The sequence below is a fragment of the Lepidochelys kempii genome, chromosome 5 (assembly GCF_965140285.1).
Source record: "Lepidochelys kempii isolate rLepKem1 chromosome 5, rLepKem1.hap1, whole genome shotgun sequence".
Lineage (NCBI taxonomy): Eukaryota > Metazoa > Chordata > Testudines > Cheloniidae > Lepidochelys > Lepidochelys kempii.
Window position 1 is genome coordinate 26,333,123 of NC_136384.1, and position 25,795 is coordinate 26,358,917.

The 25,795-nt window shown below is 38.5% G+C and overlaps 1 protein-coding gene across 6 annotated transcripts in view; it reads left to right on the forward strand.

Annotated features, from left to right (window-relative positions):
• Positions 1–25,795, forward strand: part of NIPBL (NIPBL cohesin loading factor) — a 294,662-nt gene that overhangs the window by 185,454 nt on the left and 83,413 nt on the right. For 5 of the 6 annotated variants that reach the window (XM_073343794.2, XM_073343792.2, XM_073343793.2 and 2 more), the window contains 6 exons: positions 11,380–11,562; positions 17,661–17,864; positions 18,085–18,156; positions 18,249–18,338; positions 19,746–19,849; positions 21,614–21,700. In XM_073343794.2, coding sequence (XP_073199895.1) covers positions 11,380–11,562; positions 17,661–17,864; positions 18,085–18,156; positions 18,249–18,338; positions 19,746–19,849; positions 21,614–21,700 — 740 coding nt within the window. The remainder of the gene's footprint in view (positions 1–11,379; positions 11,563–17,660; positions 17,865–18,084; positions 18,157–18,248; positions 18,339–19,745; positions 19,850–21,613; positions 21,701–25,795) is intronic. The other variant, XM_073343795.2, reaches the window with a different exon arrangement.

Here is a 25,795-nt window from a genome sequence, read left to right on the forward strand (position 1 = left end):
GCTCCAGCTCAACCAGAAGTTATGGGCTTGATACAGGCATCGCTTGGATAAATTCTATGATTTGTGTTATTCAAATAATAATAAATTACTATAATGTTCTCTTCTGGTCTAAAAATCTGTGAGTCCCTCCTCCTCCCCCTTCTACTCCTCCTCCCCCTTCTACTCTTACTGCAAAGGTGGGTTGTGTGTGAGGTCTCTGGTATTCTTCTTTCTCCTCAGTAGTCTGGCTGCGGTGAGTGGGTTATATCTGCAATCCTTCCTCTACCCAGATTCCAGTTCTTCGTTCTTTCCAGTCAATAGCTCCAGTGTCTGCCTCTGTTTCTGCTCATAGCTGTGCCCTTGAGCTGCAGCATGAAATTGAGCTGATTCTTCTCAGTTTCCTGGCTACTCATAGAATTTGGAAAGGAGCAGTTCTCTCTGCAGCAGCTTGCCAAAATAAAGAGCAGCCACAAAGGAAATGGAACTGTCTGCAGACTTAAGAAGATATTGGTGATTTGGTTTACATTCAATTCATGTTTGGAAGCCACCACAACAAAAATAAATGTAATTATTTTTAATAGAGGCTTCAGTTCTGTAGACGCTGATGCTGGTTGAGAAAAGCTTCCTACTCTCCATAGGACAAATGGGATTTTTTTTGAAACTTGTGTAGAATACCGTTTTTTGGGTCTTGTCATATCGCACATGAGCTTGTCTTAAAAACTGTAGTGGTTTCACCGAAGAATCTTTGACAAAGTCTAGTGCAGAGGACCATTTTTCATATTTAGACAGATCATTTTAGGATTAATCAGCATGGATACCGTATTTGTACTGAATGCTTTCAGATTCTGGCTAGATCTACAAAGGAGATTTTAACCACTCCCCAGAAGTTTCTGTTAAGACACACTGATAACACTGTGCAGCTGTTCTGTGACTGTGTAAAAATGGCATCATCTTACTTAAAACTGCTCCTTAAGTGTATTCTTCCTACAGAAGCAACTAATTTTTTTTTACTGATACTTATTCCCACTAACACTGCAGAGCCAATATTATACTTATAGAATCATAGAACTAGAAGGGACTTCGAGAGGTCAGTTAGTCCAGTCCCCTGCACTCAAGGCAGGACTAAGCATTATCTAGATCATCCCTGACAGCTATTTGTCCAACCTGCTCTTAAAAATCCCCAGTGATGGAGATTCCACAACCTCCCTAGGGAATTTATTCCAGTGTTTAACCACTATGACAGGAAGTTTTTCCTAATGTCCAATCTAAACCACCCTTGCTGCAATTTAAGCTCATTGCTTCTTGTCCTATCCTCAGAGGTTAAGAACAACAATTTTTCTCCCTCCTCCTTTTAACAACCTTTTATGTACTTGAAAACTGTTATCGTGTCCCCTTTCAGTCTTCTCTTTTCCAGACTAAACAAACCCAATTTCTTCAATCTTCCCTCATAGGTCATGTTTTCTAGACCTTTAACGATGATTTTTGTTGCTCTTCTCTGGACTTTCTCCAATTTGTCCACATCTTTCCTGAAATGTACTTGTGTGACATCAAAATTGTTTTGAAGTTGCAAACAGTTACATCTATTCAAACTTATTGATGGAAATGGAACTCTTGGTGTCAGTGAGAGGTATACTTTGGCCTTCAGAACATTTATTTCTGGGGGTGATGCGTGAGAAATAAAGAATCCTGCTTGGTTGTTGGATCCCATATTGAGTTTTCAGGGCATGTTGTAGTCTAAGCACTATTCATGTGGTAATTGGCAGGCTGGAGTAATGCACTCCATGGTCCTGAGCATAAGCTGTCACAGGGGCTCCCTGTGGCTCTGCCCCACACTGTGGCCCTGTTGAAGGCCTTCTTTCCCAGTGAGGCAGGGGTAGTGGTTTCTGCTCCTAGAAACGGTACCAGTGGATTCCCCCGTACTTACCCCAGCATCCAGGGTATATCTATGTCTTGGCTAAGTGAGCTTGGCATGTTGCATTCTCCTCCTGCTCTCCCACACAGTTCTCTGATTGGGTCAGGAGAATCCTTCACTGCTTCCAGGAGATCATCTCCTTAGCATATGTGCAATGTGCCTCAGGTGGCACATGACCAGGATTCATTGCCAAATTTGGTCTGGGTACTGATGGGGAGTGCGATATGAACACTGATCCATGCCCCCCTTTCATGAGATGTATGGGGCAATTCACATTTATAACATAACTGGGAAGGAGTAGTAGGGGAGCTGAAAGGTATTTATGCCACAGTTAAGGAGTCTTGCAATTCTTTGTGAATTGTAGCTACTTGCACGAAGCTGGCAAAATTTGTAAATTCCATGAGAAAAATAGAGTTCATGGAATTTATAAAATGTATAAGTACATCTGGTTGAGCTTTTAAGTCCTGTAAGTTTAATAGCTATGGTTCAGGAAGCACCAATGGTGCTTCCAATGGTGAAACTAGAACATCTATTAAATGCTGTGAAACCAATATCTGGAATGCTTGGAATTTACAGAAGTTTGACTTATTGATTATCTTGATGAGTGCAATGTTTGAAGGCGCCTTTATAAACATTAGAGACTATACCAGCAGAGCTGCAGACCATTTGGGATTTATGGCAGATATAACTTTCATTTGGTATAATAATAGAAAGAGGCTTCAAACAGTGTCTTGTTCAGTTTTGCATTCAATGGGCCAGATCCTCAGTTGATATAAATAGGTGTTGCTCTATTGACTACACCAGCTGAGAGTCATGTCCATTGCACTAAAAGGCTCCCCAGGCATCTGGAAAAAACATGGGAGCATGTGGGACTGTAATGGGGTCAGCACTTACCTCTCATGACTGCCCCCTTTTCTCTTGCTGATATACCTGCAATCAGTCTTCTTTTGGGCCAGCACCCGCCTCTCACGGACAGCCCTCTTTGGTTGCTTTAGTGTGAGCCTGCTTTTTTGGGGGGGTGGGGGGGTGTCTCATATCAGGGTGGCACCTGCCTCTCATAAGCATCCACCTGTCTGCTGGTTCTCTCAGCTGGTCTTCGGCAGCTTTCCCTGGGCTCAGTTCTGCCCAGTGAGCTGTCTGTGGCCTGCCGCTCGTTTAGCCATCCAGGCACCCGGTCCTGTCTTGTCAAGCTCCACACAGCAACTTAAGGCTGTGCTGTGCTGCTTGCCTTTTATCTGGCCCTTCTGGCCCCTTATTGGTTGCTCCTCTGATTGTCCTCCTTTCAGCCCCTCTGATTGACCACACTTCTGCGGCCACTCTAAGCTTCCTGGAGGACTTCTTGCTGCTCTAGGTCTGGGGCAGAGTGATGTAGGGCCATGAGGCCTCCAGCAGGGGGCCTCAGGACCTAGTCCACCCTGCCACACACCTCCCCCTTCAGACAGGTTTGAGGCAGTGGTTCTTCCCCCCCCGCCCAGTCTTTTCTCATGCCCCCGTTAGTCAGGGTGTACTCCACTTGGGCTGCCTCTGGCTCTCTTTGGGCTCTGGCTCTGCCCAATAAATAATTAAAATATTGCCTGTTTCTGTGCCTGCTTCTGGCTCCGGCCCTTCTTTGGCCTCTGCCTTCATTGTCTAACTGCCTTTGCCTCCACCTCTGCCTCCAGCTTTCTTCAGCCTCTGTCTTCACTGTTTTGTTGCTGCCGCTGCCGCTGCCTCTGGCCTCACACAATAACACAGTTAAAAGCTTGTAGTAAAACAGTTGAAAGCTTGACCAAGTAAAAGAGTGAATTCTGTCCTGGCCCCCTTTAGACAAGGTCAGTCTGAAGATCCGACTTTGGTACCATAATGTAACGGGGTTCAGCACCCACCTCTTACAAGTGCCCCCTTTTCTCTAGCCAATATACCTGCAATCAAAGTCTTTTTGGGGGGAGGCACCCACCTCTCATGGACAGCTCCCTTTGGTTGGCTGGAGTGAGCATGCATTTCTTTTTTTGGTTTTACATCAGGGTAGCACCTGCCTCTTGCAAGCACCCCCTGGCCGCTGGTTCTCTCGGCTGGTCTTCAGCAGCTTTCCTTGGGCTTGGTTCTGACAGGTGATCTCTCTGCAGTGAGCTATCCATGGCATGCTGTTCATCTAGCCAGACAGGCACCTGGGCCTCCCTTGTCAAGCTCCACACAGCAACTGAAGGCTCTGCTCTGCTGCTTGCCTTTTATCTGGCCCTTTTGGCTCCTTATTGGTCACTCCAGCAGCTCCTCTGATTGGCCGCTCTTCTGCAGCCACTCTAGGCTGCCTGGAGGACTTCTCGCTGCTCTACTCTGGGGCAGGCTGATGCAGGGGCATGAGGCCTCCAGCAGGGGCCCTAACACAGGGACTATAAGGAAATTTACATAAAAGTTTTAAATTAGTTAAATTTGTATATTAAATATACATGTATTCAAAACAGCATTACTAGAATGCTGTCATTAGGGGGAAATATCTTCCTTGCTTTTTCAACTTCTGAATAGGATAGAAATACAATTATGTGACTTTGTAATGATAAAATGGATTTTTTTAAAAATAATTCTAGCGCAAGCAAAGATAAAGTGTCTAATTTAATTCTGTTCTAGGCTTTGCCCTGTCTGGGTTGTATTGAACAGGTTTATCGTTTGAAAAATTTCCCAGACATGATAGCTGGAAGTTGACACAAAAAGTGGAAGGAAACCCTAAAAAGCAAGTGGTGAATTTCTAGAACCCTGCACGGGACTTTTAAAAATTCTGCTTCCACCGCACCCCACAATACCTACTCCTACCCATTACTGCATTGTTTCTTGCATTTTTATCCCACTCCTACCCACAAAAACTTTAGATCCTGCAAATTCTGCAAGAGAGACAGATTTCCCCATGCTACTTTTAAAAAAAAAATTGGTTAATCTATATATAAATGGAATTCAGATGCAATTTTTACATGGTAAACTGATGAGAGGTTTAGTGTTTTCCCACAAATTACTGCAGTCTGGTTTTTTTCCCACCCAATTCTACCCGCAACAAAGTACATTTTACCTGCTCCCGCTATTATGGTAGCAGGTCCTGCAGGGCCCGTGTGCAGAATCACTGTCTCACTACAGGACTCTACCACTTCCCACTCCCAGGATTTATACTAACATAGTGCTCTGGAAGGTTCATCTTTTGTATGCCCATTCCTTAGCAGATATCAGATCAACTTGTAACCCCCTTGGTTGTCAGATGTCAGAAGCAGACACACACAATCAATATCTTTCTCTCATATATCTTAGTTTGCTACTGCAAAGAGGAGAGGTCTCAGTTACCTCACCCCTCTCTCCATGTCCAGTCTACCATGAGTTGTGTGGGTTGTCCTCTATTTTTTTTCTCCTCCACTCCAGCGCCTGCCTTTGCTGCTGCTCCAAGCATTGTCTAAGTGCAAAAGAGTGAAATAGACATGATGCTCATCTACTTCTGAACACAGTCCTGAAACTGACCAGATTATTGTAAATTTTGTTCATCTCCTGGAGAGCAAAAATAGAATAAGACATGGACTGTCTTTTTGCAGATTCAGAAAGACAGAACTTAATTGGTTCGCATTTGAAAGTTTATCTTTGCAGCAAAAACGTTAGAAACTTGTGGTATAATTTTTCAGAGATGCTAAGCACTTACAACCCTTGTAGAAGTCAACACCTCTGAAAGTGAAGCCATTTATTTAGATTTCTAAATGTTGGATGTGTTTGCTTACTTTTAGACATTTGTGATTGGAAAAATGTGCCTTTTTTTTTAGTGAAAGTTTACATTCAGCAGAACTTGACAATGGGAAAATTTCCTACTAGCCACTGGTGAACGAATTTTTCTGGTAGTAAAGCATTCAACACTTTTGATCTGCTTTAGGTGATTTTTCCACCTAAGAAAGTTTAACCTGTTGACTTCTACCTTTAAACTTGATCCTGTTCATATTCAATATGAGTTTGGCCTATGACTATAATAGGAGTAAGATAGAACTATTTGTTTGCTTTCAGATTATTGATTTTTCTTTTTTCTCATGTCTTTTTGATAGTTAAGTGCTCCTTATAATACCATATTGTAGTTTTAAATATCTTTTTAAAATTATAAATGTAATTATTTCAAGTTAGATGATTACCATTCACCTGAAATTTAATTTTTAAGACTATCTTATTTTGGTGAATGTAATGATTATTTAAAATTACATTTTTATTTTAAAAAGGAACACAATGATTAGGTCATGAAGTTCAAGAGACCCCTGACTTTTGCCAAAATGATAGTGAAGGTTGAAAGCAAGCAAAGAAACTCTCATTGTGACCTCAAAAGAGATGGAAATATTAAAATCAGTTTTAAACTTAAATTTAATGGGTTCAGTTAAATGAGTTGTGGTTTTAAAGAAAGTGAATGAGTGGGGCGGGGAAATGATAGCATAGTGATGTTCTGCATGTTTAAAAAATCTTATTTTCCTCTTAATTTTACCATCTTGTCCCATTAAAAGTTGGTATATAACAGTCTGGGACAAAAGAAATAAGCTTGTTTTTTCTTTTGCTTACCAATATCTCAAATGTCTGTGGAGAAAGTGTTATGTACAAGTGATTCATTAATGTGAGAAAAAGTTATGCAACTACCTCAGTTGAGGCATATTTTCACTTTCCATTTTGAAAATAGTAACATTCAAGAGGGTTGATGGCTCAAATTTTAATTTGTTTAATCATAACATAGGGTATGACAAATCTGTGGGTCACATCAATTACAAAATCTAAGCTTCCATATTGGTAAAAAAGATACTAAGTTCTTACATTTGTGCACAAAACAAAACAAAAAAAACCACTACCACGCTTATCAAATAAAAACAAAATTTCAAATTAATCATAGTTGGTCATGAATCTGCCAACAGTGTCTCTACAGAGTACTATTATATGATTTTGCACTTCATATTTTTCTTTCAAAGCATTTGTCAAAAGTGGGTTGTACTAGCCTCATTTTAGAAATAGGTAAAATTGAGAAGTTCAGAGAAGGACACTAAGGAATAAAAACCACCTTGTTGAAATGATCCCTAGTCCTGTACTTCGATTACTAATCAAAAGTATCTCTTTGCCTCCATTGGAAGCTGGTACAAAAGAACTTACGCTGTGCTATAGCTGAGATTTTTCATTACTTCCTAGTTAAAGGCTAACTATTCTAAATGCTCTAAAATCTGAATCTTTGTCCAGATTGCCTTGAAATTTGCCATATCCGATTTGGGTGTGGGATATATTGATCCAGGTTTAGGGTCAATTGAGCAAGGGGTTCCCAAGATACAGTTCCCTAAACAAACCCAGCATTTTACAAAATCGCTTGGTTCGTCTAACTTTTTTTTTTTTTTTTTTTTTGCACATAACGGGAGCTAAAACTATGACTTTAATCATCCCCCAACTGATTTTAGTCATTTGGTATTAGGCATGAGGGAGGAAATGTTGGAGGAGTGGGAGCAGCATCTGAGCAGTGGTAGGGTAGTCTGAGCTTTTTGGGGGGATTCTGGGAGGTCAGAGCAGTGAGGGGGAGTGTTGGAACAGTGCAGGGAAGAGTGGGGTGGAAGTAGGGAATCAGAGCTGTGCAGCGGGGGATGCTGAGGTGGCTTCAACCCTGTCCTCTCCAGGAACCCACATCCATCAATCACTCAATCATAGGCACTTATCTGCCCCCCATCACTGTAATACCTGAGCACCTCAAAGACTTCAATGTATTTATCTTCACAATAGCTCTGTGAGGTAGAGAAGTGCTATTACTCCCATTTTACAGATGAAGAACTGAGACAGAAACAAATGTTTTGTCTACATGGGAAGCTGTATCGGTATTAGATGAGGTGTGACTTCCTGCTGCTGTAGTTACCAGTATATCTCCCTGTGTAGAGACACTTCTTCTGGTGTCAGAGTGCCTTTCTCCATTTTAGGTTATGTTGGGTTTATGTCAGGTGTAGCAAACAGGAGCTACCTGCACCTAGCCTACATTCAAACACTAACCTTACTGCACACAAACATCCCCAGACTCACTAAATGTTATCACCCCTTCACCTTTGTGCTGAGGATTTCTTCTGAGACATTGCCTTTATTTTCCTGTCACTAAACCCTGGAAACCACTGCTGATAATCCCCAGGTCAAGAAGACACCCTCATGCACTTCTACTGACACAGCCTACAAAATTCAGTGCTCAAATGAGGCGTACTTGATCCCTCAAAGTCCATATGTGTTTCTCCTCATATTGTAGCCAGGCTGCTTCTACTAATCCCTTATCCATTCAGTACAGCTACACCTAACATAGTGAATGCAGCTGGAGTGCATGTCGATAAATGCTGGAATTCGAATCTATGAACCAGAGTACAAGCAATGGCACATTCTCTTAATCCTTTCTCATACCTACTTATTATAGATTCATAGGTGTTAAGACTAGAAGGAACAGTAGACCATCTAGTCTGATAACTTGTGTATCTTAGACTAGAGAATTTCATCCAGTTACGCCTGTATTGAGCCTGTTAACTTGTGATTGACTAAAACATCTTTTTAGTAAATCTTGATGTGAAGGCATTCAAAGATAGAGAATCCATTCTCCTTGATAGTTTGTTAATCTTTACACCACCCTTATGGAGCCATTCCTAGTGGCTGTTGCCATCTCCAGCTGGGGTAAAGTTAAAGTTGCATTGCAAGGGTAGTGTGTGTGTCAACTCTTCATTTCCTGGTTCATAGTGTTTTAAATTTAGCCACAACGCATTCTGAAACATCACAGTGCACTACTGGGCAACTTTACCCCGGGATTAGCTAAGTTTGGGGGCATTTAATTGTACCAATGGGCTTTTAGTCTTTTGTAATAAAATAAAGATGCCAACAGACAAAATGCTATACCGTGAAAGGCTTCTGATCCTATTATTGAATAGTGTAAATAAAGGAAGCTGAGGGAAGCAAGTTACTTGTATTTTTTTCAGGTTGTAAAATAAATGCAAATACCATGACATTTCTCAGAATAAAATCGACTGATAATTTGGATTATTAATTTAGATGATCAACTAGGTAGGGGAAAGTATTTTCATTAAAATTAAAGATGTTTTTTTTAATTACAGATACAAGCTGAAATTATTTATGTGAATCTAGGAATTTTAGGGAAAAAGTTATTCTGGAAAAGCGTAACAGGGTGCCGTTTTTGGTCACTGAACTCTGGGACTTGTCTGTTAGGTTACTTGCGTGAATATATTTTTAAAGTATTTTTTTAATATTAACTGTCAAAGCTTTTAATATACATTTGAACGCTCAGACTGAAGCTGTTTTAGAGAACTTTTTCAGAAAAAGTACATATCTTGTATGCCAACCTCCCCACGTATTTTTCTAGTATTCCTCATTACAGTATTATTTAATCGTGGATCACAGAATTGTTATTTTAACTAGGAAATATTATATTTGGATCTGCCAAAGCTTTAGCATATTTCACAGACAAGGTTATAACACACATTTTGTTTATACTGTAAAATTGAACTACACTTTAACCATGTTGGTGGCAGCTATGTTCTCACAGGGTTCACCAACGTGATTGATTATGATGTAGTTAGGACTTTACAGAGGTAAGTGTGAAAAGTGATGGATTGTATCTGACAACATATCAGTGTTCAGAAATTTTGTTTACAATGCTGTATAGTAAAATACATACACATAAAATGTCTTTATATTTTAAAATGTAAAGATTCCCAAGTATAAATTATGATTCATTATACTTATTTTTGATTGTTACAAATATATTGTAGTGTACAAATATAAAAAAGGTTTAACATGCATGGTAGCTAATATATTAGAGGCACTTCATCAACGTATCCTAGTCAATTTCAAAACTTGAATGGAGTTTCAGGTAGTTCAGCTGCCCCTGTTGCCTTCTGCCAATTTTTGTGGTTTTAAAAATCTTATCTAAAGAAAACTGCAAAATGTTTTCCCCTCCCATACTACTGTTCAAAAAAGGCACACAAACTAGAGGAAAAGGTGACTGACTGTGCAGTGTGCTAACAGTAAAACTATACACTAAATCCACTATCAAATGCAAAAATGAAATACATTGAAAACAAATTTTCCTCAATGTTTTACTCTTAAATATTTTAGGAAATAAAAATCACATTTCTGTTTGAAAGTTGTGTCCCTTTAGTTTTTATAAGTATCCTGTAAATTTGAAGCAGAGCAAAATCATTAGCATGTGTTTTGTAGACTAATGCTTGTTACCATAAGACTCATTTCTTATGCATAAACTTGGATTTTCCAGGTGTTTCTATATGTACCTGAACAAATGAGGCTCTGTGTATATAATAACCTCAACTCTTCTTAAGAAACTTTGGTGAGAGATGATTTGTACAGAGCAGACCATATCCTGTTGAATTCAACAAGAAAGAAAATACTAAAAACTGAGTTGCAGAAACATGTTCTTCTTGTCCCCTGGCACTCCTTGTCTTCCCCTCCAGAGTTGCTTTTTGTCATGCCTTTATTTAGGCCACAATTCTCTAAAGACTTATGCACATGCTTTTTGCGCTATGAGTAGTCTCATTAACTTCAGTGAAGCTATTCAGTGCATAAATATATGCACCTGTATAAGTCTGTGAAGGATTGGTGCATTAGAACCAGTGCTGAAGCATAATACTTGGTCTTTGAACTAATTTGGTTTTCCTGGCTGATTGCTAAGAAATATGTGTGTGACCCTTCCTATAGAAGAGTGTCTTTAAGAGGTCCTGGCTTTGTATAGGCCTAACAGCACTACCAAAATGTGTGATGACAGCAATGTGATGCTACATAATCTTTCTGGTACTGTAAGGAATATTAGTAGAAAATAGTGTACTCCTATTTGCTGTTTCTTTTTATTTGGTACCTAATCAATCGCTTTAAGTTTTTTAAGTTTGTGTTAAGCTTAAGAAAAGAGCAACAAAAATGAACTCTGTAATAGCCACAAAAAAGTTGTATTTCTACATAGGAAACAATTGAGGTGTGCTAGTCATCTGGGCCTTATTTTTTAAAGTTAACAACCTTATAAATTCTGATTGCTTTTGTTTCCACCCTCTGATATTGCAAAGTAATCCTCTTATGTGCACTGGTAAAGGAGATGTTGCAGAATAAGTAGAAATGTGACCATGATGCATACTGAATCCTGACTTAGCCTAATTTTTTTAAACACTTCTGCAAATTTGGACAACCAACTAAAGTAAGACTCTGTTTAGTGGGAGTGAGGGAAATGTATGTGAAGGTCGCTGGTTGAATTTGTATCATGTATATGCTGGTAAATATTTTTTTAAAGTACATTTGTAAGAGATACAGTATGATCATTTTAATTGTAAAGTTGACAAAATATAAAACTTTGGACAGAGGACTTCATGACATCAGTTACTTTCAAGAATATCTAACTATGAGATATTTAGTGGGTGCTCTATTAGAATTAGTCCTGAGAAAGGACTACAGCTTTGGTCCCTTAGTGATCTACATTTACTCTTCTTACTCTTCATTAATAGGTAGCATAGATCAGTCAGTGTTAAAGGAGTTGCCTCCTGAGCTCCTGGCAGAAATTGAATCCACCATGCCACTTTGTGAACGTGTGAAAATGAACAAGCGCAAACGTAGCACAGTTAATGAGAAACCAAAATATGCTGAGATCAGTTCTGATGAAGACAATGAAAGCGAAGAAGCTTTTGAATGTAAGTAGTACATCATTCTATTACTACTATTACACAGCAGGATAACTCTTTGCTCTTGCTAACAGATTTCTTAGCTGACTAGTCAAAACAATATAAGAACTAGTTAAGTTTGGGGTCTAGATAACTCGTTGACTGAGTAACTTATTTTTAGGAAAAATTACTAAACCTAAATTTACCACGCAAGATGAATAGGTAGCCTGTTAAACTTCTCTCCCCAATCCTACATGTATGGCAGAATATCTCGTAGACTTTTTCACTTGTGCTCTAGGACACTTTTAGACTCAGGTTAAAGAAAAGACCATTAAAAAAGACCTGAGAAGTTTTACATAGATAATATTCTATATGAAAATGTTGAAAAAATAATTTAATGAATTTGGTGACCACCCATATTTTAAAACTGAATATTTATCATCTATCTTCACCCATACTTTAGTTCCACTGTGATTTTTGCAGTCAGGGATCTCAAACTCCTAGTGCTGCCACATAATGCTATTTACTATCTTAATAGCTAGTTTTGTAAATTCTCATGTCTCCTCCATGTCTGACAAACTGAACTGGGGAATAGTCTCCTTCTCCCTGGAGTACTGGAGGCAGACTGATAGATTTGACTGCATACAGGGGCTAGATCAGTCAGAGGTCTGGAATTCGTCATACCAAACAACTCTCCTTGTGATGTGGCCGTAGGAATTTTTTTAAGCCTCAAAAAAGAAAACACGCACAAACCAACCTGTCACTTTTCCTAACTGGAAACACAAGAAGAAGAAAAAAGGAGACTCTTGGTCTCCTTCTTCCCAGTGGGTTTCTCAGACACAGCCTTTTTTGGACTGCCCCATCCTCTGGGGGTGGAGGGTATTATTGCTTGGACAAATCAAAATTACTTCTAGTTCTAACAGCTCTTGAGATAACCTTTGAAATCAGGCCTGAATGGAAGTTATTTGGGGGAGGAAAAGCAAGATGGTCATCAAAATCATGTATTATAATCTGATACTGAGCTCCCATGGGTCTGATTGAGACCACAGACAATTCTATCACCTACTCTAAAAGAGAAATCTCATCACATCCAGATGGAAACCCAAAGAGGAGTACACTACCTTTTTTTTAAAGACACCAATGGCTGCTGTTTTGACCATGATGTACAGAATTTTGGGGCACCTGGCTGTTAACCTTTTTCCATGATGAAAATTAACAGGGTTGCCTCAAGATTCCATATTGGGTTCTGTGTTGTTTAATATATTCTGGAAAGGGAGGAAGGACTGTAGTGAGGTAGCAAAATTTACAGGTGATGCAAAGTTACTTATGTTTGTCCAGATCAGAAAAGACTATGAGGAAATCCAGAAAGACCTAAAAAGGTTATGTAAATGGACAACATAGTGGCAAATGAAATTGAATGTTGATAAATACAAAGTAATCCCATTGCAAGGAAATATTTAAACAACTCACACACCTTACAGGGTTCAAAATTAATTGGATCTACTCAAGAAAGGGACTAGGGTGTCATTGTAGAAACTTAAGTGAAGATCTCTACTCAATGTGTAGCTCCAGTCAAAAAAGCTGTTAAGATGCATAAAGAATAGGATGGTGAATAATACAGATATTCATGTAATGCCTTTATACATCAGTGGTGCAGCCTCATCTGGACTACTGTGTATGGTACTGGTCATGCCATTTCAGAAATGATATTGCAGAATTAGAGGGGGTTCAGAGAAGAGTGACAAGAATGATCAAAAGCATGAACACATTTTGGTATGAAGAGAGGGAGTGAATTGAATTGTTCTCTTACCATGGAGATGAATAAATGAGGAGGTTGCAGTGAGTAGGTAGACTGAGAAGGGTTTTTTTCCTTTCACCTAACACAAGAACAAAGGGGACATTTAATTAAATTAAAAGATGGGAAATACAAAATGGATAAAAGAAAATATTTTTTCACACAGCTTGGATTTAACCGTGGAACTCGTTGCCATGGGAAGTTGTTAAGGCCAAGAATTTAACAAGATTGAAAAATGCATTGGGTATTTATGTGGATATCAAGAATATCCAGAATTATAATTAACAATTTTGGAAGGAATATTAAACCTGTTTCATGGCTTACATCAAGCTTTACCTCCTAGAGATCAGGATGAGACTTAATGTGGGGTCAGATTATCCCGCATATGCCTACTTTTATGGTCCTTACATCTTCTTCAGAAGTATTTGGTACTTTAAAACTGGTTGAAAATTTTTTGTCTAAATGTTTTTTCAACTGTTTCATTTCAGAATTTTTTTATTTTGGGGAATAGTTTTGTTTTGAATGTTTATAGTTTTTCATATTTATATTTTTATTATGTTTCAATATTATCATACCAGTAGTGGTGGTAATACTCCTACTGACATGACATAATGACATAGTTGAAATATTCTATTTTTGTTTTACTGTTCTAAAATTCTTAAGGGGAGTTGCAACTTAATACTGATTGATCTAGAAAATACGATAACATGTTTGTCAATACTAAGTTGTGGCTACCTTTCATGGTTTTAAAACAATAAAATTTGAAAATATATTATTTTCATATGACATCAGTTATAGGGCATATTATATTATTATTATTATTATTGATCTGCTATGAAATGTGAAAATAAAAATAAAAAAGAAACAATTTCAGAATCATTTTCAGAATATAATTTTGTTCCATTTTGCAATGAAAACAAATTTTGAAATGTCAATACTTCCCATAAACCAAAAATTCTGATTTCCAACCAGCTCTACTGATATTATCCCTGTAAGAGACAGGATGCTGGACTAGATGGCCTGCAGAACTTTTATTACTAGTGATGATGCACATTTCAAGGAGGAACTTTCCTGGTTTTCAGATTCCAAATTGATTTGCAGGAAGCCAGGTTAAATACACGTTTATTTGCCAAATGAAGAAAATTTCATCTGGAAATTGTCAGTAGAGTAATGCCATTTTTAGAGACACTTTCCAGAGTAAACCTGTGTTATACAATGGGCTTGTCTAGATGAACAATTAGTATGTGGTAAGGTATAGAGTAAATCTACAGCTCACTAGTATGCTGCGCACTCACTGTTCGTGTGGACCCTGCTACCCTGCACTAAAAGTTTCCTAGTTTGCACAATCACTAGAACTACTGGTCTCTCTGGCCAGGTAAAAATACAGGCCACTTAGCAAAAATTTGAAGGTCCTTTCAGCATCGAGCATCTTGGGACAGGTTCTATGCTGCTCAGTGGAGAAGAAATAAGTATGCTTGTTCAGATACAAATCCCGTGCAGCACAGATTTCAGAACAGCAGGTAAGATGCGTAATACCCATCTCTTAAAATCCTCCCTTAATGTTTGCTTTCATTCTAAAGAAAAACACTTTTTAGAAAACTTAACTGAAAATTAGGCATTGGCCCCTGTGAAGCAGCTGGTACTTACTTACATTTAGATAAGTCAGCCTCAAAATGAACTAAGATCTGATACTAAGGAAGAATAAAACAGATTTTTGTAAACTTCTTGAATAAGTAGAGTTCCCCTGACTCCAGAAAAGGTTTGGCGCCTTTTGAAAAGGTGGTGGTTTTTTGTTTTTGTTTAAATCAGCAGTTCAGGTTTATACAGTGTCATTCCTTTAAGAAAAGGAGTACTTGTGGCACCTTAGAGACTAACCAATTTATTAGAGCATAAGCTTTCGTGAGCTACAGCTCACTTCATCAGATGCATATCGTGGAAACTGCAGCAGACTTTATATATACAGAGAGAATATGAATATGAACCAATACCTCCTCCCACCCCACTGTCCTGCTGGTAATAGCTTATCTAGATAAGCTATTATCTAGATAAGCTATTACCAGCAGGACAGTGGGGTGGGAGGAGGTATTGGTTCATATTCTCTCTGTATATATAAAGTCTGCTGCAGTTTCCACGATATGCATCTGATGAAGTGAGCTGTAGCTCACGAAAGCTTATGCTCTAATAAATTGGTTAGTCTCTAAGGTGCCACAAGTACTCCTTTTCTTTTTGCGAATACAGACTAACACGGCTGTTACTCTGAAACCATTCCTTTAAGAGGTGACAGAGGTGGGACAGTCCCCAAGCACTTATTTCCCTTCCAGTATTTCTCCCAACTTCCAAGCATCCCAGATTGCTTTCCTTGTCTCCAAGTAGTTTCATGAGCAATTGCTTTGCTAGCTTTCCACCGCTGACATACACATTCGCAACCATTTTTATCAGTTCCATAAGTACACGAATCTCGCTTGGAATTAACCACTGTTCAGCTGTTTGGATTTCTACCACAGTTTGATTAGCCTGTGAGATTTGTCCTGTTGTCAGTTCTGCTGGCTACAGTTACTGTCTCTGGTTTCAGCCACAGTCTCATTCTCTGGCTCTGGGGTTTTGTCTCTAGCTTCCACCTTTTAGCTACTCACCTTCAGAACACTGAATTTTGTGTAATGTATCATAATTAAAATTTAAAAAATCCTAAGGCCCAGTTTTTTAAAGGTATTTAGGCATTGCTGCACTCAACAGTGATGGGATTTAAGAACATAAGAATAGAAGAATGGCGATACTGGGCCAGACCAATGGTCCGTCTTGCCCAGTATCCTGTCTTCCGCCAGTGGCCAATGCCAAATCCTTCAGAGGGAATGAACACAACAGGCAATCATTGAGTGATCCATCCTCTGTCGTCCAGTCCCGGCTTCTGGCAGTGAGAGGTTTGCGAACACCCAGAGAGTATGGGGTGGCATCCCTGACCGTCTTGGCTAATAGCCACTGATAGACCTGTCTTCCATGAACTTACCTAATTTTTGTTTAACCCAGTTATACTTTTGTCCTTCACAACATCCCCTGGCAATGAGTTCCACATATACACAGTGCATGGTGTGAAATAGTGCTTCCTTATGTTTGTTTTAAATCTGCTGCCTATTAATTTAATCAGGTGACTACCTGGTTCGTGTGTTATGTGAAGGGGTAAATAACACTTCCTTATGCACTTTCTCCACACTGGTCATGTTTTTACACACCTGTAAAATATTCCGCCTTAGTCATCTCTTTTCTAAACTGAACAGTCCCAATGTTTTTAATCTCTCCTCTGTTCCATGCCCATAATCATTTTGTTGCCCTTCTCTGTACCTTTTCCAATTCTAATACATCTTTTTTTGAGACAAGGCAACCATAATTGCACGCAGTATTCAAGGTATGGGCATAACATAGATTTTATATAGTGGTATTATGATATTTTCTGTCTTATTATCTATTCCTTTCCTAATGGGTCCTAACATTCTGTTAGCTTTTTTGACTGCTGCTGCACCTTGAGCAGATATTTTCAGAGAACTGTCCATGATGACTCCAAGATCTCCTCCTTGAGTGGTAACAGCTAATTTAGTCCCTACCCTTTTGTATGTATAATTGGGATTGTTTTTCAATATGAATTACTTTGCATTTATCAACATTGAATTTCATCCTCCATTTTGTTGCCCAGTCACCCAGTATTCTGAGATCCCTTTGTAACTCTTCACAGTCTGCTTTGGACTTAACTATCTTGAGTAATTTTGTATAATATGCAAATTTTGCCTCCTCACTGTTTAGCCCTTTGTCCAGGAACAACATGGATTTCCTAAGTGTCTAAATCCCTTTTGAAAATAATATTTAGGCCTCTAAATCAGTTAGGCATTGCAATACCTAAATACCTTTAAAAATATGGGCTTAACTGACTTAAACTCCTAAATCCCATTTTCAAAAGTGATGTAGGTATTTAGAACCTCAAGTCTCATTGAAAGTCCATAAGAGTTGGGGTTCTAGATGCCTAATGAAAATGAAACGTGGGAGCTCAAGTCACTTACGCACTTATGAAAAATTTTACCCTACAACTTTCCCTCCCTTATTCTATTTAAAAGGGCAGGCATTCTGAGTAAGTATTTTAAAAATTTAACAGGCCTCTCTTCCTGTTTCAGGCATGGACTTTATATGTTCTTCAGAAATTATGATTAGGATAATGTCATGGCTGGGTTTTTAATGTTATAGGTTTATAATGCACACTTGCTTAATGTAACAGTGGTACACAAATTTGCTTAAACTTGTAAATAATTCTGATTTCAGTTTATCTAATGAAAACTTGCTTCATTTCTAGCTTCTCGGAAAAAACATAAAAAGGACAGAGATGATGATAAAGCTTGGGAGTGTGAGGAGCATGATAAGAGAAGTTCTGGTGATCATAGGAGAAGCAGTCATTATCACGAAGGAAGAAGGACTTCTGGTAGTAGCCGTTATCGCAATCGTACTCCAGAAGACTCTGACATGGATGATTATTCTCCTCCTCCTCCCCTCAGTGATGGTAATTCATCAGTATTAAAGTACATCTTACTCAATATAATTAATATAACCCTTCCTTGCATTCTTAATATAAGCATATTAAATGTGGATAGGCTAGTCTAAAGAATGTTGTTTATGGCTTCTAATATTCATGTATCCAACTTCAACAGAATATTTTACGAAACTGAACAAAAACATTTGTTTCAGATATCTTCATTTTAAGCTCTTAATTTGTTTCCTAGTGGCTAGAAAAATGAAGAAAAAAGAAAAACAAAAGAAAAGGAAGGCTTATGAACCTAAACTAACACCTGAAGGTAACTTTTCGGAAGGTTGAATTTGTTGTTTTCTTCAGGTTATGTTGTCTGTTGTATATAACTCAACTATATATACTTTTCTTTTTCACCAGAAATGATGGATTCTTCAACTTTTAAGAGGTTTACTGCTTCAGTAGAAAATATTTTGGAAAATTTGGAAGACATGGATTTTACTACATTTGGTAATATGTCAGAAATTTCTCTACTGCTCTTTCTGTTGTACAAAACCACACGAAGCCTTTACAAAATTTGCATCTAAGCATTTTATTTCATAGACTCTTCTTTGTAACTTGTCTGCCTCTGGTGTACACTCTGGGAAATGTCTCCTTTCTCATTTTTGGCTGCCACCACGGATAAGCTCCTCCACCACCTTCTAATTGCTCTTCTTCCTCCAACCTTGGTTCCTTGCAGGACTTAGAAGAGAGACAAACCACAACAGATGCAAACCTTAAGCTACTGGGGTGGGGAGAATATCTATCCCAAATGTGATTATCTTCTGCATTACACCTCCCTTAATGGGTCATCAGCACTGGGGATTGAAGATGTTTTGAAAGAGAATGCTCCTAAGGTATTTAGTAGCGTAACTCCCATTGAAAGTTAATGGAATTTGTGCTCCTAAATCCCTGAGGTGCTTTCAAAAATTTCTCCCTACCCCAGCTAAAGCACTAGAAGCTGTATTGTTGCAAACAATTGGGTATTGGCATATTGATAACTTAATAGATTTACTCTAGGTCTTACCTCTGAAAAAATAAACAAATAAATAATCACTTGTACAATTTTGTATGCAATCAGTAGCTCTTCAAAATACTGAGTGAAATTTAACTAAAAAGCTGGTTGGGAATTTCCCAATGACACCTACTTTGTCAGAAAATTTTGATTTGTTGAAACCAAAACAGTTAGTAGGAAAGGATTGATTTTGAAAAATCTCCCAGTTGGAAAAAACATTTGAAAAGTTTCAAACACTGAAATATCTCATTTCAATATTTTGAAAACAATTTTTTGGTTTGAAATGACATTTCATTTTGAAATTTTAATTAATTTACACCAAAAATAGTTAAAAATATAAGTATTAACACTGAAACACAATGTTCTGATTGACCTAATCTGACTTTTTTTGGCAGGGGACGGGGGTTGTTATCGGGTGGTAAAAAAAAAATGAGATTTTTATTTTTTGTCTCAATTTAGAATGGAAAAATGGTTTTGAAATCTCAAATTCACATGTTTTGGGAAAATTGTTTCCCACCCAGTTCTAATTATAAATTTTAAGATATTTCATAAAACATTCAGCAATGTTATGTACATTTTTAATCCATTGATAGTGCAAAAAGGTTTAATTGTAGAATGACACCCATATTTCTTTTTGATTTTTTGAGACAAAGGGATTCTCTAATGGGTTAAGTGAACTGCCTGTTTTGCTGGACATATTAAAATGCTTTGGCCAAGGATTTTCAGAAATGGGTGCCTGAATTTAGGCTCCTAAATCCATATTTGTGCATCAGAATAAGCAGCCTATTTTTAAAACTAGTGAAGTTAATTGGAGTAGATGTAAACTGCCTTTTTTTCCTTTTTTTTTCCTTTCTTTTTTTAAGGTGATGATGATGAGATTCCACAGGAGTTGCTATTGGGAAAACATCAGCTTAATGAGTTGGGTAGTGAATCTGCAAAAATTAAGGCAATGGGCATTATGGACAAGGTATGTCATGATCTTAAAAATGAAAATGTACATAACACTTCAGTGTTAAATGTATAAAATACATTTCCGCTCTGTAACTGTGTTCTCACTTCTTCCTGTTATGTGCTTGTCTCAATTTCCCTCCTTTCAGCTAGTGGTCCTCAGTGCTTTGTTGCATTGAGATGATGTAGTTAGAGGGTGATGTCACAAAGTCCACCCTTTTCCCAGAGTACAACAGCAGTCTTCTTCCCAGCAGTCTTCTCTCACTGGATTTCCTTTCCCCCAGGCCCAGTAGCCTTACATCCCTGTTAATTCAGGGTTCCCTTTCCTAGGCTAAACAATATCTGTGCCCTCAACAAGCTATGGCTTTCTTTTTATGCCTTCCTGGGCTTCATTTTGGGGGTTTATCCTGTTGAAGCAGGTTATTGGTATCACCCCTCTAAGATTAATACCCTCTTCCTAGTATAGGTATCCAACCATGCGATTCTACACTATGAGCTCTCTGTTCTCAACCTCACTACTATCCTGACTCTGTCTTTCCAGGGCCACTTCTTACGAAGACTTCTGGATTCCTTAGTATATGAACCTCTTCCTATGGTTTTCAGTAGCCCCAGCTCTAGGCCTCCCTTCTGGCCTTATCCATGAGTGCCCTCACTCCTCTTTTTGGGCTGGGTGCATCTCCTCCCTAGATATTTCCAAGCCTTAGCCCTTGCTCCCTACAAGTCTCCTTAGGCCTCAGCTTCTACTGGCTGGAGTTCTTGCCAGTTCCTACATCATACTGAGCACAAACAGTTCTTTTACAAAGTGGTTGTATATCGCCTGATGAGTCGTCATCCCTCAGTCACTTGAGGTCTACATCTCCCAGAAACCAGTGGCCTTACAGGACTGAGTTCCAGTAAGACCTGGGCTAGTGGCCCCCATTCTTAAAGGGTCAGCAAGCTCCACTCATTTCCTGGTCTTAATTTTGTAGAACATGAGTAGGTCATGTAGAATTACTTTATTTTCAGCACAGTCCCCCTGTGAGAATAAAATATATATGCACCAGTACCAACACAGTGTTGAAATTATTTTGTAGTTGTCCATAAACTGTAGAATAAATTAAAAACAAAACTTACTCTAGCCAACCAGGATTCATGATTAGTGCTTTGTTTTGGCAAATTCTGATTCCTGGCACCAAGAAGATAGCAGTGGCAGATATACATAATTAAACATATTCCCATACATTTTTGCCAGTTCAAAGTGTAATCTGGGTGAACAGTTTTTGTGGAAGGTGTTCTAATAAATCATAAAGAATTTAACCTAAATCTCTCAAATTACATTTTGATGAGAAAAACTTAGTGAATTCATATTATAAAATTGATTGCAACATGAAAACTGACTTCATACTGTGGTTTATTCAAGATTTTTGTATTGTGTAATTCAAGTGACAAACCACTAGAAACTACTACTAATCTCCCTATGTGTTGTAAAAAACAAACAAAGAAACAGAAGACTAATGGAATGTTGTTGTTTATTTTTAATTTCTATACAGGCATCACCATTATTACTATTGCTTCATATTTAGTTTTATTATATGATCAGAATCCTCAGTCACGATCAAGGCCTCACTGTGCTAGAAATTGTAAAAACACAAATTAAGATCCTACCCCAAGCATTTACAACCTAATTTTTACACCAGAATTAGACAGTATGCCCTGTCTTCCATGCACACATTTGATTTTAACCACTTAGAAATAATTTGTTTACATTCTTTCTGCTATTTTGATACAAGTATTTTTATTTTAGCTTTCAACAGATAAAACAGTGAAAGTCCTGAACATCTTGGAGAAGAATATTCAAGATGGCTCAAAGCTTTCTACATTACTAAACCACGTGAGTTTCAGAGCATAGTTGTTGGCATCACTATAATGATTAAAATATGCACTTTCATTTTAATCTCAATGGCAATATTTCCAAAATAATTTTGGTTTTAACTGTAAAGGATTTCTATTTTAGTTCACATAATAATTAATATGGTGTGAAATTTTAGTGTTTACAAATTAACATAATCCCTTAAGCAATGCAACAGGTAGTAGTAAATATTTGCCTAATTATATTGTTTCTACAGTGTTCTCCTTATGTAAAAAACTAACTATTTAAAAATAGAGCAGATTGGTAGTGTTCTGTTTTTAAAAATATAATTTAACACATTAGTGTCATTCTGTGATTTTTATTGGCAATTGGCAAACTTGCAGCCAGCATAACTTTCTTTGTTACCTGCCCATTAAACTTCATATATACCATAGAAGAAAACTGTACTTTTCTGTAAAGCAGATTCTCACCATTTAGAATTGAGAGGAAGCATTTTAATTTGACCTTGATGGATCTACTCACATGATTAAAGTTAAGCACCTGCATAATTACATGAAGGATTGAGTGAGGGTTATAACCAACGCCCCAAACATTATTCATGACTTCAGGGCTTTTTTCAAAGTTCTTTGTAGGATCTTTTAGAATATCTATCTCTAGATAGATGTTCTAATGCACATTGGAAAACATAATTCCAACTATACATATAAAATGATAGAGCCTAAATTAGCTGTTAGCACTCAAAAAAGAGATCTTGGCGTGATTGGATAGTTCTCTGAAAACATTCACTCAATGTGCAGCGACAGTCAAAAAAGTGAACAGAATGTTGGGAATCATTAAGAAAGGGATAGCTAATAAGACGGAAGATATCATATTGCCTCTATATAAATCCATCGTATGTCTACATCTTGACTATTACGTGCAGATGTGGTCACCCCATCTCAAAAAAGATATATTGGAATTGGAAAAGGTTCAGAAAGGGGCAACAAGAATGATTAAGGATATGGAACAGCTGCCATATGAGGAGAGATTAATAAGAGTGGGAGTTTTCAGCTTGGAAAAGACACGACTAAGAGGGGATATGAGAGAGATCTATAAAATGACTGGTGTGGAGAAAGTAAATAAGGAAGTGTTATTTACTTCTTCTCAAAACACAAGAACTAGGGGTCACCAAGTGAAATTAGTAGGCAGCAGATTTAAAACAAACAAAAGGAAGTATTTTTTCACACAACGCACAGTCAACCTGTGGAACTCTTTGCCAGAGGATGTTGTGAAGGCCAAGACTATAACAGGGTTAAAAAAAGAATTAGATAAGTTCATGGAGGATAGGTCTATCAATGGGTATTAGTCAGGATGGACAGGGATGGTGTCCCTAGCCTCTATTTGCCAGAAGCTGGGATTGGGTGACGGGGGATGGATCTCTTGATGATTACCTGTTCTGTTCATTCCCTCTGGGGCAGCTGGCATTGGCCACTGTCAGAAGACAGGATACTGGGCTCAGTGGACCTTTGGTCTGACCCAGTATGGCCGCTCTTATGTTCTAGAGGCGGTTAAGTTCATAAATGTCTTGTAATTATTTATTTTTTTCCTTTTTTCAATAGATTTAATTTTTGTGACAAGCTGGCAAAATGTCATAGTTTTTGTATATATAAACTAATATATTAATGCTTTAATTATTAACTGTTTCTATCATATAACGCACACATAAATATAAAAATGTACCAAGAAGATAGCTTCTGTTCTTTTGGAAAATTAATAGAAGGGTGCCAACGTTCAGGCATCTTTTTAAAATAAATTGACTTTTCTGTGATTACCTCTTTTCATAATTTGTTATGGGACCAAAGAGCTGGACTTGTCTGAAGCAGATAGTCACTCCTCTATAGCTATCCAGCAAACTCGTCTAATGTAGATGCAGTTTATATCAGCAAAAGAGTTATTCTGCTGGTATAACTTATATCAATTCTCTGAATGAAATAAGCTGTACAGGCAAAAAATTCTTATAACTGTCTACACTGGGACTTTTCTGGCATATGTTGGTTAAGAGTGTGTTTCCCCACACATGTTCCTATTCAATATGGCTATCCTGGCAAAGTATAGACCAGGCCTGAGGAAAATGGTAATAGACCAAAGTTAATACATATGCCTTTGGATTGGAGGCATTTTTACTTAAGTAAAAAATGAACATATTAAATGTGTCAGAATATTTTATTTTTCTTTTAGATAGGTGGTGGTTTGTTCATGTTTCACTACACAGTTCCAAAATGTCTTTAAAAGTGACCTGCAAGTGGAGGAGAAAATAGGCTGCTTGTTTCCTTTTCTACTTTTTCTTACTATGTATGAAGAAAGGGCTGAATTATTGTTGTTGTTTTTTTAAGTTTGTTTTCTGCATGGCTTGTTCCAATAAACTCAGGCCCAATCTTACCTTCATGATGACTGAAGAGCTAGTGAAATGGTGACATCATGAGAGCCCAGAGACTGAAAGATGAGCAATTGAGAGGGCAAGGGATTTTTAGTTGAAAAATTTGAATTTTTATATTTTTATTAAAGCAAATTAACTTGAATTACTAATCAACGCTTTGGACAAAGGAAGACTTTGTCAAAGAGTCAGCCTCTTCACTCTTTCTGTTAAGGTGTTCAGTATTCACAGGTGAGATTCCTGATATCTCTGAGGGGTTCGTTAGAAAAACCAGAGAAGAGTAGACTTGACTTTCTTGATACTTAAGTTGAATTAAAAAGGAAGCAGAGAAGAAATTTTAAATAAATTTTTAAATAAATAAATTTTAAATTTTAAAAAAATAAATTTAAACAATCACCTTTCAGGTCTTTCTTTATATATTATAAAGAAGAAAGGGATTATAAAGAAGGAAAGCCCAATTTTTCTAATAAATATTTGCAGGTCTCTCTTAAATTTTCAAATATACCCACCAGGTATACCCAAAATACTGAATCTGCAACTCCATTATGAAATATACTCAATACTAAAATGTTGAAGATTTATCTCAAAATATAAGACTTTGGAAACAACTTAGCAATGCTGCACTGCCCTATATGTGGCCCAGAGTTTTTTTTTTTCTGCCCCCCAGTCAGTCTCTCGCTAAGACCATATCTATGCTGGAGAATTTTAGGAAAAAATTCCCACTAGTTTTACTATTAATAATGTTAGTTGTATTTCACTAATGCTTAGTGAGCCCCATCGAGACTATGCCTTTGTTATGCTAGATCAGGGGTGGGCAAACTACAGCCCGCGGGCCGGATCCGGCCCCTCAGGACTTTGGATCCGGCCTGCAGGATTGCCACCCCCTTCGCGCCACGAGCCCCGCGCCACTCCTAGAAGTGGCCGGCACCACGTCCCTGCAGCCCCTCGGGAGGTGGGGGAAGAGGGCTCTGTGCACTGCCCTTGCCTCCAGGCACCGCCCTCCACGGCTCCCATTGGCTGGGAACAGGAAATCTCGGCCAATGGGCGCTTCGGGGGAGGTACCCACAGGCAAGGGCAGCGCACGGAGCCCTCTTCTTCCCCTCCCACTCATGGGGCCACAGGGATGTGGTGCTGGCCACTTCTGAGAGTGGCACCAGGCAAGGCAGGCAGAGATCGAGCCTGCCCTGGCACCGCTGCACGCCGAAGCCCGAACCCCTCCTGCACCCCAAATCCATGCCCTGAGCCCCTCATACCTCCCGCAGCCCTCCTCTGGCCAACCCCTTGCCCTGAGCCCCTTCCTGCACACCACACCCCTCCCACACCCTGCACTCCCTCCCACACCACAACCCCCTGCCCCAGCCCTGCATGCAATTTCCCCACCCAGATGTGGCCCTCGGGCCAAAAAGTTTGCCCACCCCTGTGCTAGATGCTGTACATACACAGAAGATGGTGTGCTCCTGCCCTTAACTGAATCTAAATAGACAAGTCAGAAGAGAAAATCCCTAGGGCTTTGGGTAGGTTCAACAGCTGGGAGAAGAGAAATACTATTCTTCTTTAAGTGCTTGCTCATATCAGTTCCATTCTAGGTGTGTCCGTACCCACATGTGCAGTATTTGGAGATTTTTGCATTAGTGGTATCCGTAGGGTCGGCAGGGGTGGTCCCTTGAGTGCCACGCTCATGTGCTGGTATATCAGGCGCTGCT